The following is a 13699-nucleotide window of genomic DNA, read 5'->3' as shown; positions in this document are numbered from 1 at the left end:
CCAAATGCATCAAATATGCAGAGTGGCTTCGGCAAAGAGATAATGGTTTCCACACAAGCAGTGGACATGGGGATTATCAGCTCTAGTAATATTTCCGTTCATAATCCTAAAAGCCACTCTAAGGAAGGCCCTTGAAAACCAGTGGCCTGGCCACAATCCCCCAGGAGCTGGCAACGAAGGAAACAAAAGATAAAACAAAAGCCACAATCAACAAACAAGAATAAACACACTACAATATAGAAGGCCAACACTTCCGTGTACGTGTACTGGTCTTGAAATAGTAACTAACCAGGAAACAGGAAGGAGTAGAGAGCACAGTCTAAAACAACAAATCAAAAAGAATGAAAGTAGTCACTTGAAGCCTGAACTCCATGTACTATATCAGCGTGAAATCAGAAATCATGAAATTGACCTTATGTCAAAACAAAACAAACAAAGCAAGCAAGCAAGTGAACACACAACAACAAGAAGAACAACAACTATAGCAGCAGCAGTACCACAGCAGCAACAACAACAACAACTCCGCCTCTGGCTTTCACCAAGCATGCTGCCGTGATAATGAATCAAACATTTTTCTTCACTTGTAAAAACAAGCAAGCAAACAATGAATTCACCATTTTTACCCAGCATTCAGTGCAAAGCTCATCAAGAAAATCCTGTGAAGTTGACCTTCTCTCGAGAATCCCTCCCCTCACAGTCCTTGCTTGGGTACGTTGCTTGCTGTGTGTCTGATAGGATTCAGAGAGTCACCAACAGAGTCACCAATAAGGCAAAGAATATGATTTTAATAAAGAGGCTTTTTATATTAAAAATACTGGCTGGGACCCAACCAGAGACTCAAAGTTCTCTAGGTAAGTTCTCAGCTATTTTTATTCCAAGGTCTTTACAGGCAAACCACACAAAATCACAATTTTGGGAGTCACGTTAACTCATATCCTGTGTTGATGCAGACAAAGCTTAATATTTTGTATCAGATGTGGGCCAGATGCATGAGTTATCCTAAGCAAGCAAGCATTTTGTGCACAAATGGAAGCTAGCAGTTAGCCTGTTAGCCATGTGGCCCATTATCTTGCAAGAATCACAGAGGCAGTGAAAAATTTTACAACAATCAGCAGTTTATAAGAATAGCCCAACTGCTTACTGAAGTCATCATTTGGAATAATTTAGCTGAGCAGGTACATTTTATTTTAAAAGATACAACCAACTTTCATATGGCTTATAAGCTAAAAGTTTTTATAAGTCATTCATTCTAGCACAGTAAATTATCCTCTAAACATAATGTTTGCCATCACCCATCATACCTTTATAATATAATTTCCTCTCAGTCCAGCACTTTGGACTTATCCATGCATTCTTTCTGAGCTTGTATCAAGACCTTGGGTGTACTGGGTAGGTCAAGATGTGCATTGGAAAATATTTTAAAAGTAAAAATGAAAAAGGCACCACACCACACTAACTCCAGACTCTCTGACCCCATTGGTGATCTCGCCACCATGGCTAGCCCCAGCAGTGATCACCTATCTTGTTTCCATGGCTGGTGGCTGCCACGCCAGCCCCATTCAACAACCACCCATCTCATGGTTAGCTATCACAAATCCCTGTAACCTGGCAAAATCAAAACTCTAGAGGCTTGTAATTTATCAGTCAGACTTATATCAGTAAATTCTCACCCCACAAAACATCCACACAATAAACTCAGAGCCAATTGATATTAATATAAACTGCCTACCTAGAAAAGACAAATTGTTCTATAATTATTCATTCCTTATAAGATATTCATAGTTACCTGTAGCTACTTAAAGCCACATGGATCTGGGTCACCCTTCTCTTCCTCCATGTTCTTTCCTTATCTCTCTCCTCTCCTATCTCTCCCACCTCTCAAAAACTCTGCACCCACCTTTTTTTTTTTTACTGCCCAATCACAGGCCTTGTCTTATCTTGTGCCTACCCTCACCTGCATATAGATGTCAACTCACAGAGATATTGTATTTATCTCTCTCATCTTGAGACTTCCTTGCCTCCATTTTAAAAGTCAAAGCCAGTAGCTAAAAGAAGATTGCTGGGTGACTTGTAACTATGCAGTTTTCTTTCATAGGTTTGGCATCAATTTTTCACAACACTGTAAGTAAAGGCGAACCACTTAAGTGCTCTAGATGACATCTGTGCATTGAGAAAACAGTGATAGAGTAAAACACAGACAGACCTGTCATTCTGGGCACATAACAAGATGTCCATACAATTATATAGGTACATGTTAAATCTACTTACATCTTAACTTTGTGTCTAGGAATAAATTCACTGTATAGTTTTGAATTTTTTGTTGTTGTCTCAAGGGATCCAAGTTTTTATTTTGCTATTTTTTTCTGACTTAAGGATTTACTTTTTGATCCCAAACAGTCATGCTTACCCCAACTCTTGAGAGTATTTTAGTCCTTGTCAATATACAGATAGTGGGAATACTATGACCAGAGTATACAGAGACATATTTTAGTGACTTTGGCTTGGTTACTCACAATTAATAGCATGGTTGGTGCTATAAAAGAAATCCAACCACTCTGAAACTGTATCTCATGAGTATGGACCCAGGTAGACCAGGAGAGAAAAATTCCCTGAGTCCAAACAGAAAGGCATGATTAACAGTAAAATGCCTGGTCAAGAGAGAAAGTCTTCTGGAATGGAAGCTTCACCTTGGCTGTCATTGCCACCCAGGTGGCCAGACATGGAGATGGATGGGCCAGAAACATAGGTCATTCAGGTCCACCATCACTTTCATGTCTATACCGACTCTGGCTTAAGTGGGCTCAGCCCACCAACTACAAAGCATTGAGTAATTTTGTCACCTGATTTGTGGCTCAAAGTATCCTATGCATTCATCGGTAGATCCATAGTCTCACAAAACTATGGCAAAGACAAAAGAAATGCTTCACTACCATTCTAAATCCCTGGCCAGACAAAAGGCCTTTCACCCTAGCAGGCTATGGATGATGCCCCTTGTCATGAAGGATGCTCAGGTACTGCTATGACCTGTTCTTAGAGGGCTAGAACACTCAACACAATGGACAACATCATAAGGATTTCTGTATGGACACATTGATTTCTTTTCTCCTCTCTGTATCATGTTTATTTATTTTGAATTTTTATTTTGTTTTACTTTCATCTTCAGAGAGGTGTTCACACACACACACACACACACACACACACACACACACACACACACACACACACACACCCCTCTTTAACATTACACTGTTCGTGCTGGACACAGGTTGAGTGAGTGTCCTTATCCAAAATTAGAGGGCACAAGTATTCTAGTTTTTATTTAAATAAACATTTTAAATTGATTCTTTGTGAATTTTCTATCATGCACACAGATCCTACTCATCTGCCTCTCCGTTCATATGTGTCCTCTACACTTGCAACCTCCTTCACAAGAAAAAACCCCAAAGTAAACAAGACAAAGCCCATCTTGCTATAGAAGCAGCAGTATGTGTGGGTCACACAGTATACCTTTTTGTAGAAACATCTTTACTTGTAAATGTTCATTGCAATGAGTCTTTGGTCTGGTTTGAGGTCTCTGGGTTTTGCTACACTATCAGTACTGGATCCTCCCCGGGACTCCTCTAATTTATTTTGCCATTGTCCTGTGTTATGGAGATCTTGCAGCTTTGTGGCATGAACCTTAATTCCAGGCTTTGGGAGGCAGAGGCAGGTGGATTACCTGAGTTCCAGAAGGCCAGCCTTGTTTATAGGGTGAATGCCAGGGTACATAGAGAAATCCTGTCTCAAAAAAACAACCCCCTTAAAGAAACTTCTGCATAATTTTTAATCTCTCTCTCTCTCTCTCTCTCTCTCTCTCTCTCTCTCTCTCTCTCTCTCTCTCTCTCTCTCATTCTCCCCCCTTACAATTATGTTCTCACATTCAGTTAAGTAGTGAACTAAAAAAGAAGTCCTACTATTGTTTTCCAACTAAGCTTTATTTTTGAATATTTAGATTTGTGCAGCATTTAAAAATGAAAATCCAGATTTTTTATATGAGAGCCATTCCTACAAAGCTGTTAATGGCACTAATATTTATGAACTTAATTCTCAGCAAGTGTGGATCCTCAGTGACTCAGCTGCTACTCCTCCCTCATTGCCCCACAGCAGAGGCTGGTCTGCGAAAGGAGAAACTTGCTCAGTACATTCCATCCCTGGTCCACTCCGTCCTCACTGAGCTCATACAATGGGGAATGTGGCGTATGTAGCAATCCCGCAGTGGTTGTTCCAGTCTTTGGCAATCTTCATGTATCCCTTCATGCCCCATTCCTCACCCCAACTGAAAGAAGAGCACGTTCTCCATTAAATAGAAAAGCAGTTCACTTAAGCACCAAGATAGAAAACACACTTAATAGAAAGATTCAGAAAAGATAGTGGTTTGTCTCCCGGATACCAATAGTTGAATCATACAGGACTAAAAACACCACAGAGATGGGACAGGATGTCCTTTATCTACATGTGGTACAGAAGTAGAATGTGTCAGGATTGACGGATAACTGGTACAAATTCCATGTTAACTTCTGCCCCAAACCATGACAGAATCATCATGTTATTTATCATAGACTTCTGTATTCAACCTCTATGGGATGTAGATAGCTGGTATATATATTTGAATACTGTGTACAGTAACTTAATTTGAAATTTAAATATAAACCTATTCTGAAATTTATACCTGTTTTTGACCAGCCAAAAACTGTTGCCATCTGATTCTTCTCCTTCAAAGCCATAGCCAACGACCAGAACAGCATGGTTTAGGTGAACCCTTTTACACTGTGCCTCATAATAGATGCCTAAAAAATAAAACCAAAGCTAAAGTGATAGGCTCTGGTGACCTCCCAGAGACCATGTCACCAATTGTAAGAGAGGCATTTCCTCAGTTCACTGGAATGACATACACAAGGTAAGACTGAGCAAGACTTTTCTTGTTATCAGGGCTAAGACTATAAACTTTGAGATAAATACATCAGAAATAAAAGTTAGCATACATCCTCTGGTAAAACAGTTGTTTGGTTACAGACAAGAAATCTTATTGACTTACTTGTAGGTTAGTCCAAGCAAAACCCACAGAAAACTATAATGCAATGGCAAAGTCATTTATAAGAATGATCTACATAAATGAAATATTTGATTAAAATCTTAAAAATGAAACAACTGGAGGAAACGCAGGTAAATTATACCACATGGAACATAAGGCTAATTAAAACACTTGGACTGATGAAATTATACTTAAGTCATGTAAAGTAGAAAAAATTATATAACATTTCTGATATAGAATATAAAACCCACAAATAGAAACATTTACATAAAATGCTGTGTAATAAAGAAATCACTAGGTCAGTTTGCCATGTCAGCGGTACAATGTTCATGCATAGAAGACTAGAAGGAAGACACTTACCAGTATCATAGAACTGGAAGGAACTGTGGCTGGCATCAACTGCAACAGAGATGGGCCCCACTTTAGCCACGGCTTTCATAAGGGCTTCCTCGCTTCCCGGGACTTGCACAAAATCTCTGACATTAGCTGCAGAATCCTCAGCATGGTACCTGCACTTATTACCCTTTGAAAGTTAAGGGGAAAGAGATTCATTCATTGCCATCTACCTCCTGGAGAACATGAGCTAGAACCACAGAACTCAGCACACTGCAGATGAGCACCCTCAATTCACGGTTCTTACAACATCCCAAGAAGAGAAGTTCTGTTGGGAGATTTGGAGCTGAAGATTAAGCTTGCTTGTGTTCAGTGATATTCATAGGTCTTCTTCTATCCATAATGGATATTCATTGTGGATAGATGTGTCCTCTATGGAGGACACACAGGCTTTCTCATTCCCTGTGTTCACAGCAGCAAGAAGGGGTCCTTGAAAAGCAGCCCCTCAAATAGCCATACAAAGGCTAATACTGACAGTGACAGCAATGATGGTTTACGGAAAGGTTCTACTACCTTATGGGCATTTCATTTATATTTATTAAAATGCTTTGATGTTGACTATGGGCTTGTAGCACATCGCCTTTATTATGTTGAGCTATGTCCCCTGTATCCATAGATTCTCTGGAAATTTTTATCATGAAGCAACATTGGATTTTGTTAGATGTATTTAATGAGATAATCCTGTAGTTTCTCTCCTTGAGTGTATGTGGTGAATCACACTCATTAATTTAAATATATGTACAAACCCTAAATGTCTGGAAGGAAGCTGACTTGATTGTGATGTGTGATCATCTGAATGTATTCTGGAATTTAGTTTGCCAGGATTGTGCTAAAGAAATTTGCTTCTAAGTTGATTAGAGAGATTAGCCTATAAACCTCTCTTTGTGGTTTATCCTTTGTCGGGTTTTGGCATTGGGGTACCACTGGCTTCATTTAATAATCTGGAAATGTTCCTTCCTTTATACTAGATGGCGTAATGTGAGGAGAGTTGGTGTTAGCTCTCTGAGGAAAGAATGGTGAAATTCTATGCTGAATCCATCTGGTCCTGGGATTCTTTATAGTTAAGAGGTTTTAATTACAGAATTTATATTAGTTGTTGAGTTCATATAGGTTATTTACTTCATCTTGATTTAACTTTGATAGACCACATGCTTCTAGATTAATACCTATTTTTTATATTTTCCAGTATAGGGGAATATAACATTTTAATGAATAACCCTTAACCTGATAAATTTCTGCTGTAATTTTCCCCTTTCCATCTCTAAATTTAATTGTTCTGGTCTTTTATTTTCTTTTTGTTAATTTGGCTAAAGAATTTTCATACATACTTTAAAGTATTCATATGGTTCATGGTTAAGAAATAGATGTATTTTTATCATCCTGCACAAATCTCAAGTCCATGTATATCAAAGACTTCAACATAAAAGCAAATACACTAGATATAGTAGAAGAGAAACTCATTGGTACAGGAGCCAACAATAGAACATCAGTGGTTCAGGCACTGAGAGCAAAACTGAATAAGTGGGACCTCATGAAACTGAAAATTTCCTGTAAGTCAAAGGACACTTTTAACACAACAAAACAACAATCACATCCATACTGGCAAGAATGTAGGGCAAGGGGAACACTCCTCTATTGCTGGTGGGGGTAAAACCTTTACCATTCTGGAAATGAATTTGGCAGTTTCTCAGAAAATTTGTAATAGTTCTACCTCCAGACCCAGCTATATCACTCCTGGGCATATGCCCAAAAGATACTCTACCATCCCAAAGTATACTTGCTCAGCTATTTTCATATTCATGAACATAGTTATTCATGAAGTGTATGGAGAGAAGGATTTGGGTGGGGGAGGGACTAGGAGTGGGAGTGAAAGTGGGGGCATCAGGTGTAGGAATAACAGGAGAGAGAAAACTCAAATTGGATGTGGGTGGAGGGAGAAGTATCTCTGGGACATGCCAGAGACCTCAGATGGGGGAGTCCCCAGAGTGGTTTTGGGGGTCACTCCGGCTGAAACTTCTAGCAGTGGAGGACATGGAGCCTGAAGTGGCCACTTCCTCTAATCAGGCAGGAATCCCATTGGAGGGATAAAGACGGAAACTCACCCACAAAACCTCTGGCCTAAAACATGTTGTGCTTTCAAGATGTGCAGGGACAAAGGTTGAGCAGAGACAGAGGAAACTGACAACCAATGACTGGCCCAAAATGAGATTCACCCTATGGGCAAGAACCACTCCCTGATTCTATTAATGATATTCTGTTATGATTGCAGACAGGATACTAGCATAACTGCCTTCTGAGAGGCCCTGTCCAACAGGTGACTGAAACAGATGCAGAGACCCACAGCCAAACATTAGCTGGATCTTGAGGAGTCTAGAGGAAGTGTCAGGGGGAAAGGATTGAGGGTCCTGAAGGGGATAGGGACACCATAGGAAGACAAACAGAGTAAACTAACTTGGACCTTTTGTATCTCCAAAGACGGAACCACAAACAAAGAGTGTGCATGGACTGGACCTAGGTCACCCTGAATATATGTAGCAGATGTGCAGCTTTGTCTTCATGCAGGTTCCCCAACAACTGGAGCAGAGCTGTCCATGAATTTGTTGCCTACTTTTGGATCCTGCTCCCCTAACTGGGCCACCTGGTCTACCCTCAATGAGTGAAGTTGTACCTAGTTCTGCAGTGACTGATGTGCTGGGTATGGGGTATGGGGTGTGGGGTGTGGGATGTAGGGTGTGGGGTGTGGGGTATAGTGTACTGGCTGGTTTGTGTCAACTTGACACGAGCTGGAGTTATTACAAAGAAAGGAGCCTCAGTTGAGGAAATGCCTCCATGAGATCCAGCTATAAGACATTTTCTCAACTAGTGATCAAGGTGAGAGAGCCCAACCCATTGTGGGTGATTAAAAATCTTGCCAAATGCATGGAATTATTTATAACCATATTTATGAAGTACAATGGAGAGTGTTTTCAATAAATTTTACATGACGAAAATGTACAGACGCTAGAGGCAAGTCGGAACTAATGTGGGAGATGTCTAATATTGTTCCCAGTGTGCTCACAGAACTCACCCTTTCCCCCTGTGCTTTGGAAAGAGTAGTGGCCTCCATGTTTTCCCATCATAGTAACGTTTTCCTCTTATCCCTGTAATCTGTAATATTTTACATAACATCACGTTTATATTTTAAGGTTTTAAAACTCTAAGTAGACTTTATCTTAAATAAAAGACTTTTTAACCATTTCACATGGAAATTCAATGAATAAATATAATCTAGCATTTATTAAAAAAGAAGCAGTAATGGACATACACAGGACCCCAGGAAACTAAAACCCTTCAATATAGCAAAAGAAACAATCATCCAAACAAAGAGGCATCTTGCAGAATGGAATTATTTTTATCAGCTATATGTCTGAGACATGATTAATATCCAGAACATGCAAAAGTTAAAAAACAAAACCAATACAAAAACAAACCCAACACCAAGCAAACAAATACTGAACTAAATTCGGAGGGGTTAGAACTAACCTGAGTTCTCAAAGTGAAGGAATAAGATAGTCAAGAAATATTTTAAAAAATATTTAACATCCTTAATCATCAAGTAAATACAACTTAAAAATTGCTTTGAAATTTCATCTTACTCTGACCAGAATAGCTAAGATAATAAACAGATGACTAACATCAGCTGGTAGAAGTGTGGATAAAGGGGAAGTTTGGAATAAAAGAGTACAGTTTCTTAAAAAGGCCAGAGATAGATCTAACTTATGATTCATCTACGACACTTGTGGGCCTATAGGGTCTAGGTTGGTTCTTGCTCATCCATGTTCATTGCTATTTTATCCATAAGAGCCAGAAAACAGAGACAGCCTCGATGTCTACCAACTGGTAAATGGATAATGAAGACGTCATACACAGACAAAATGGAATATGTTCAGTTATGAAGAAAAATTAGATTATGAAGTTTATAGGTTAGTGGGTGGAACTGGAAATAATTCTGAGTAAGGTAACCTATACCCAGAGAGACAACTATATTAGGGTTGCCCTTATATGTGGATGATAGCCCAGGCTTAGGTATCATTTCAAAAGAGGGTAGTAGTAGTAGTTGTGTGTGAAAGATTATAAAAGAGATAGAGCATGTGTAACTAAACATATGATCTTCACAAGATACAACCTGCCAAAATATCAACATGGACAGTGGGGAGGGTCATAAAGTCCCATCCCTGGTTGTAAACCTACTGACATTTGATAGCTCCTTTAGGAGAAGAGAAAGAGAGCTTACTTATGCTTCGGTCAATGCCCTTATATGCATGTATACACATGCAGTATTATGTGGGCTTAGTGGGTTTGATTATGATGATGATGATTAATAATAATAATAATAATAATAATAATAATAATAATAAAGAACACAGGAAGTTGGGAAGAAAAAGTGTTTTGGGGGGAGACAGAGGAGGAATTAGAGACAAAGGAATGGCATGAATTTGACCACAACATATTGTATATGTGCATGTAGTTCTCTAAGAGTTAAACTAATAAACCAATAAGAATGTGAGTTTTTAGACAGTAGACTGTGTCTGCAGTTGTGCCTTCTATAGGGTGAGATAGAATGGCAATGGCACAGGAGTTCTACTTACTGGTCCTCTGTATGGATAGGACTCCTCAGTTGCGAGGCCGCCATTGTCTTTCACATATTGGAAGGCATGCTGCATGAGGCCACCACTGCAGCCATGGGTAACATTAAATCCCATGCAGTCCAGTAGGTTCTGCTCACTCAGAGCAATCAGTTTCCCTGTTTTTCTGAACATTTGTCCTTCTAGGGACCCAGTTGCACTAAAAGCCCAACTAGCGGCACAATGACCCTAAGGGATGAGGAAAAAGCTCAGAGTCATTCCAAGGTTAATAACAGATAATAGTGGACAATTCACACTTCAGAATATATTTTATACAACAGTGCATGTTACTTTATACTTAGAGAAAATTAAAGATGACATTTCTTTCTCAGCTTTCTGTGAGTGGTGTAAGTTGAGACTGTCATACCTGATTCTTCACAGGGGTCACATAGCCAAGCATTCTCCAATCCACATATTTGGGGACATAAAGAAATTGATGATCCTGGAATACTTGCATTTTCTTGGTCTTCTGCCTTTGAAAGCCTGTCATCATTTTCACAAATTCTATATTGGTCTTCAAGAAAAGCCAACAAATCATTGAGGGTATTTATAAAGAGCAGAAGAAGGGAATCACTATGCTGTATAATTTATGTCACGTCACACTCACCAAGTCACCAAAGGCATTCATTGCCATGGTGTAGTCATGCTTCCCCTCAAGGTATTCCCAATTATGCAGTTTAATCATTTTAAAATTCTTTTCCCACACAGCTCTCCTCAGTCCTTCTTCATTCTGGAAAGATAAATACAAGTTGTGATCTTCCCTTTTATTTCAAGACCAACCCAAGTACATTCATGGACCCACTGGTGAAGAGGAACCATGGCAAAAAATGGCTGTACTATTCTGAAAGCTATTATTCACATCCAGTAATAATAGAAATTCTTGTTACATAATATACACAATATGTGTCTTCAGATTAGACCTTGAACAGGATTCTGGAATTTATGGTATGGCCATAATACAAATGTACATAAATACACAAAGCCAGGACTATTGACTGAAGTGGAAACTTTTAGTGTTTTTGGAAACTCAGTGATGTCAAATGATGTTTTCATGGTGCACACAGGTGAGAGGATGTCTTGCTAAAGCAGACAAAGGAAAGAATGTTTTTCTGAAGCAGGCACAGGTGAGAGGGTTTTTTGATATAGCAGGATGTTTAATGAAGGAGTATAAATATGACCCCATAGGCAATGGGAGAGGAGCATAGGGCATTTGTTTGGTGTGGTCTGCCTTGCTATTCTTCTTTAACAAAACACATGTGTTGGGTTGCCTTACATAGCATTAAGCTCAACTTGTGGTAACACGAGCATCAAGAGAAACCCTTTACCCCTCCCACAGCCTTGCCTCAGGCTGATTGGAGAGCCTTGTGGTTTCTTCAGTGTTGAACTACAGCTGCTGGTTCGTGCCTGGTGTCTGCCTGCCTAGAGGACTAGTCTGCAGCTGCTGAGTTGTATTTGGTGTTTGCTATAGGACTGAACTGCTGCCAAAGAAGACTGAGGTTACCCCCAAAGAACGATTGCTGAACAGGTCCATTTTTCCCATATCCTAATAACTTTTCTCTTTCACTACTTGTGCTGGGTAATGGGCTACAGGAGAGGTTGAACCCTTATTAAGAGTAGGTTGCAAAAAATTTATGCCTGCCATTGTCTATGGGAATTTCCATATTACTAACCATGTTGTATGTTTTCCCATGTTTTGTTATCCATTCATTCCATTCAACATCCAAACTGGGATCTAGTGTTGGAGCAGTTGAATCGACTTCCAAGCAGAGGACCATTAGGAAGAGAACAGCAATCATGTCTCATACACCTAGAGAAAAAGGCATAAGATTCCGGTTACATTAATGATTCAGAAAAGTCTTCTTATCTGTACCTAGAAATTAATACCATAATGGTGAAATAAAATAGGTTAAACGGTTCTTCTAAAGAATGGAGTATGGGAAAAGTTAAAGTTATGCTTGTCTTAAAGGAGACACACAGAGGAATTTTGTTTATCTATTAAAATGAATAGTAACTGGCTTAGCTCATCACAGGGTGTGAATGCACCTTGTGGTTCAGAAATTTAAAGCAAAGACATAGGCTTTCTGCCACTGGTACTGAGGACACATGAACAAAATATCACTGTACAAAATATAATCCCAAGTAGAGAGAAATGGAATGTTAAGAGTTAGGGTGTGTGTGTGTGTGTGTGTGTGTGTGTGTGTGTGTGTGTGTGTGGGAGGAGTCACAAGATAAAATTTTCTTGGCCTGGAGATTTCTCCTCAGCCCGTTCCCTTCAGAACTCTTGCTGGAACATTATCTGTAGATAAAGCAGAAGAAGACAACATGCATTAGTTCCTGTTTACTTTGGAATATGATGGAGAAAATCCAGTTCTCTGCCTCAGAGAGCTGTCATGGCTGAGATCCTGGATGCCAGAGCCTCCAGTGCAGGGGAGGTCACAAGAGCTGGTCAGTTCCAGAGTTCTAGGCACAGTTTTGAAGCCACATATGTATAAGCAACATGAAATTGGCTGAGCAAGTTATACTCGTATATTTATGCATTGTATGTAACCATAATAATAGACAGGAAGGGCCTGTGAATTTGAGAAAAATTAAGGGGAGCATTTGGAGGGAAAAAGACATAGGAGAGGAAAAGGGAAGAGAAGAAATTGTATAATTATATTAATTTTTTAAAATGGGTGAATAAGGAGGAGAGAGAGAGAGAGAGAGAGAGAGAGAGAGAGAGAGAGAGAGAGAGAGAGAGAGAGAGAGAGAGACAGAGAGAGAGAGAAGCAGTAAGAAGTGGGTGAAAGTTGTGCTGATTAGGACATAAAATGAGGTTGTATTTACTTAAAACAGCAGAGTGAACATGAAAAAGATCTAAAAGCATTTTCCCTAAGGAAGTTCTATTTTAAGAGGAACACTAAGAAAGCTGAAAGGCAGGTTGGGAAAGGTCCTAGTAAATGTGCCAGGTGTCACTGAATTCATGTGGCAGATGAGACTTAGGGATGATAAAGAATTGATGACTAAAGGTTATTAAATTTTATAAGGTCAAAATTCAATGCACTGATACTAAGCTTTTATTTAAATAAAAAAAATTCTCATAAAATATCACTTTAACATTTGCTCATGTTAACATTTACAAAGTTTGACATAAAATCTGCATGTGTACTCAATATAATTACTTGTGATTTTGCCAATTTTGTTAGGCTTTTACTATTTTGCATAAATATTCTTAGCAAAATCAGGATTTTAAAAATCATTAATTTTTTTCTCATTATATATTATATATTACACCATATTCATTACATTAATATATATTACACACACACACAACACACACACACACACACACACACACACACACACACACACACACACACAATTCTGCCAGCTTTGGCCAATTCAAATACCAAAACATTGATACTCCTTATCTAGGATTAAATAGTCTTTTCTAGAAGACACTCAGGAGGAGAAATAGGAAACATCTGCTGGAACAATTAGTCAGTTGAGGATTTACATCCTCTTTTCCAGAGCGACTCCATGCTTAAGTTGAGGTAAGTACCTGTGCTCACTAGGCAGAGCCTTCCCGAAG

The 13699-nt window shown here is 39.1% G+C and overlaps 1 protein-coding gene across 1 annotated transcript; it reads right to left on the bottom strand.

Moving 5' to 3' along the window:
• Positions 1–4215: 4215 nt before the first annotated feature.
• On the bottom strand, positions 4216–11924 carry LOC308417567 (testin-2; the record flags this gene model as incomplete). The annotated part of the gene is made up of 7 exons (XM_080912936.1): positions 4216–4315; positions 4709–4826; positions 5432–5594; positions 10093–10317; positions 10496–10642; positions 10736–10858; positions 11799–11924. 7 exons carry the CDS (start codon positions 11922–11924, stop codon positions 4216–4218), a joined length of 1002 nt encoding a protein of 333 aa, XP_080769062.1.
• Between the last annotated feature and the right edge of the window lie 1775 nt (positions 11925–13699).

The sequence above is a fragment of the Micromys minutus genome (assembly GCF_963924665.1).
Source record: "Micromys minutus genome assembly, chromosome: 1".
NCBI classification, from domain to species: domain Eukaryota; kingdom Metazoa; phylum Chordata; class Mammalia; order Rodentia; family Muridae; genus Micromys; species Micromys minutus.
Note: the sequence above shows the minus strand (reverse complement) of the source record. Positions and strands in the feature narration are given on the sequence as shown.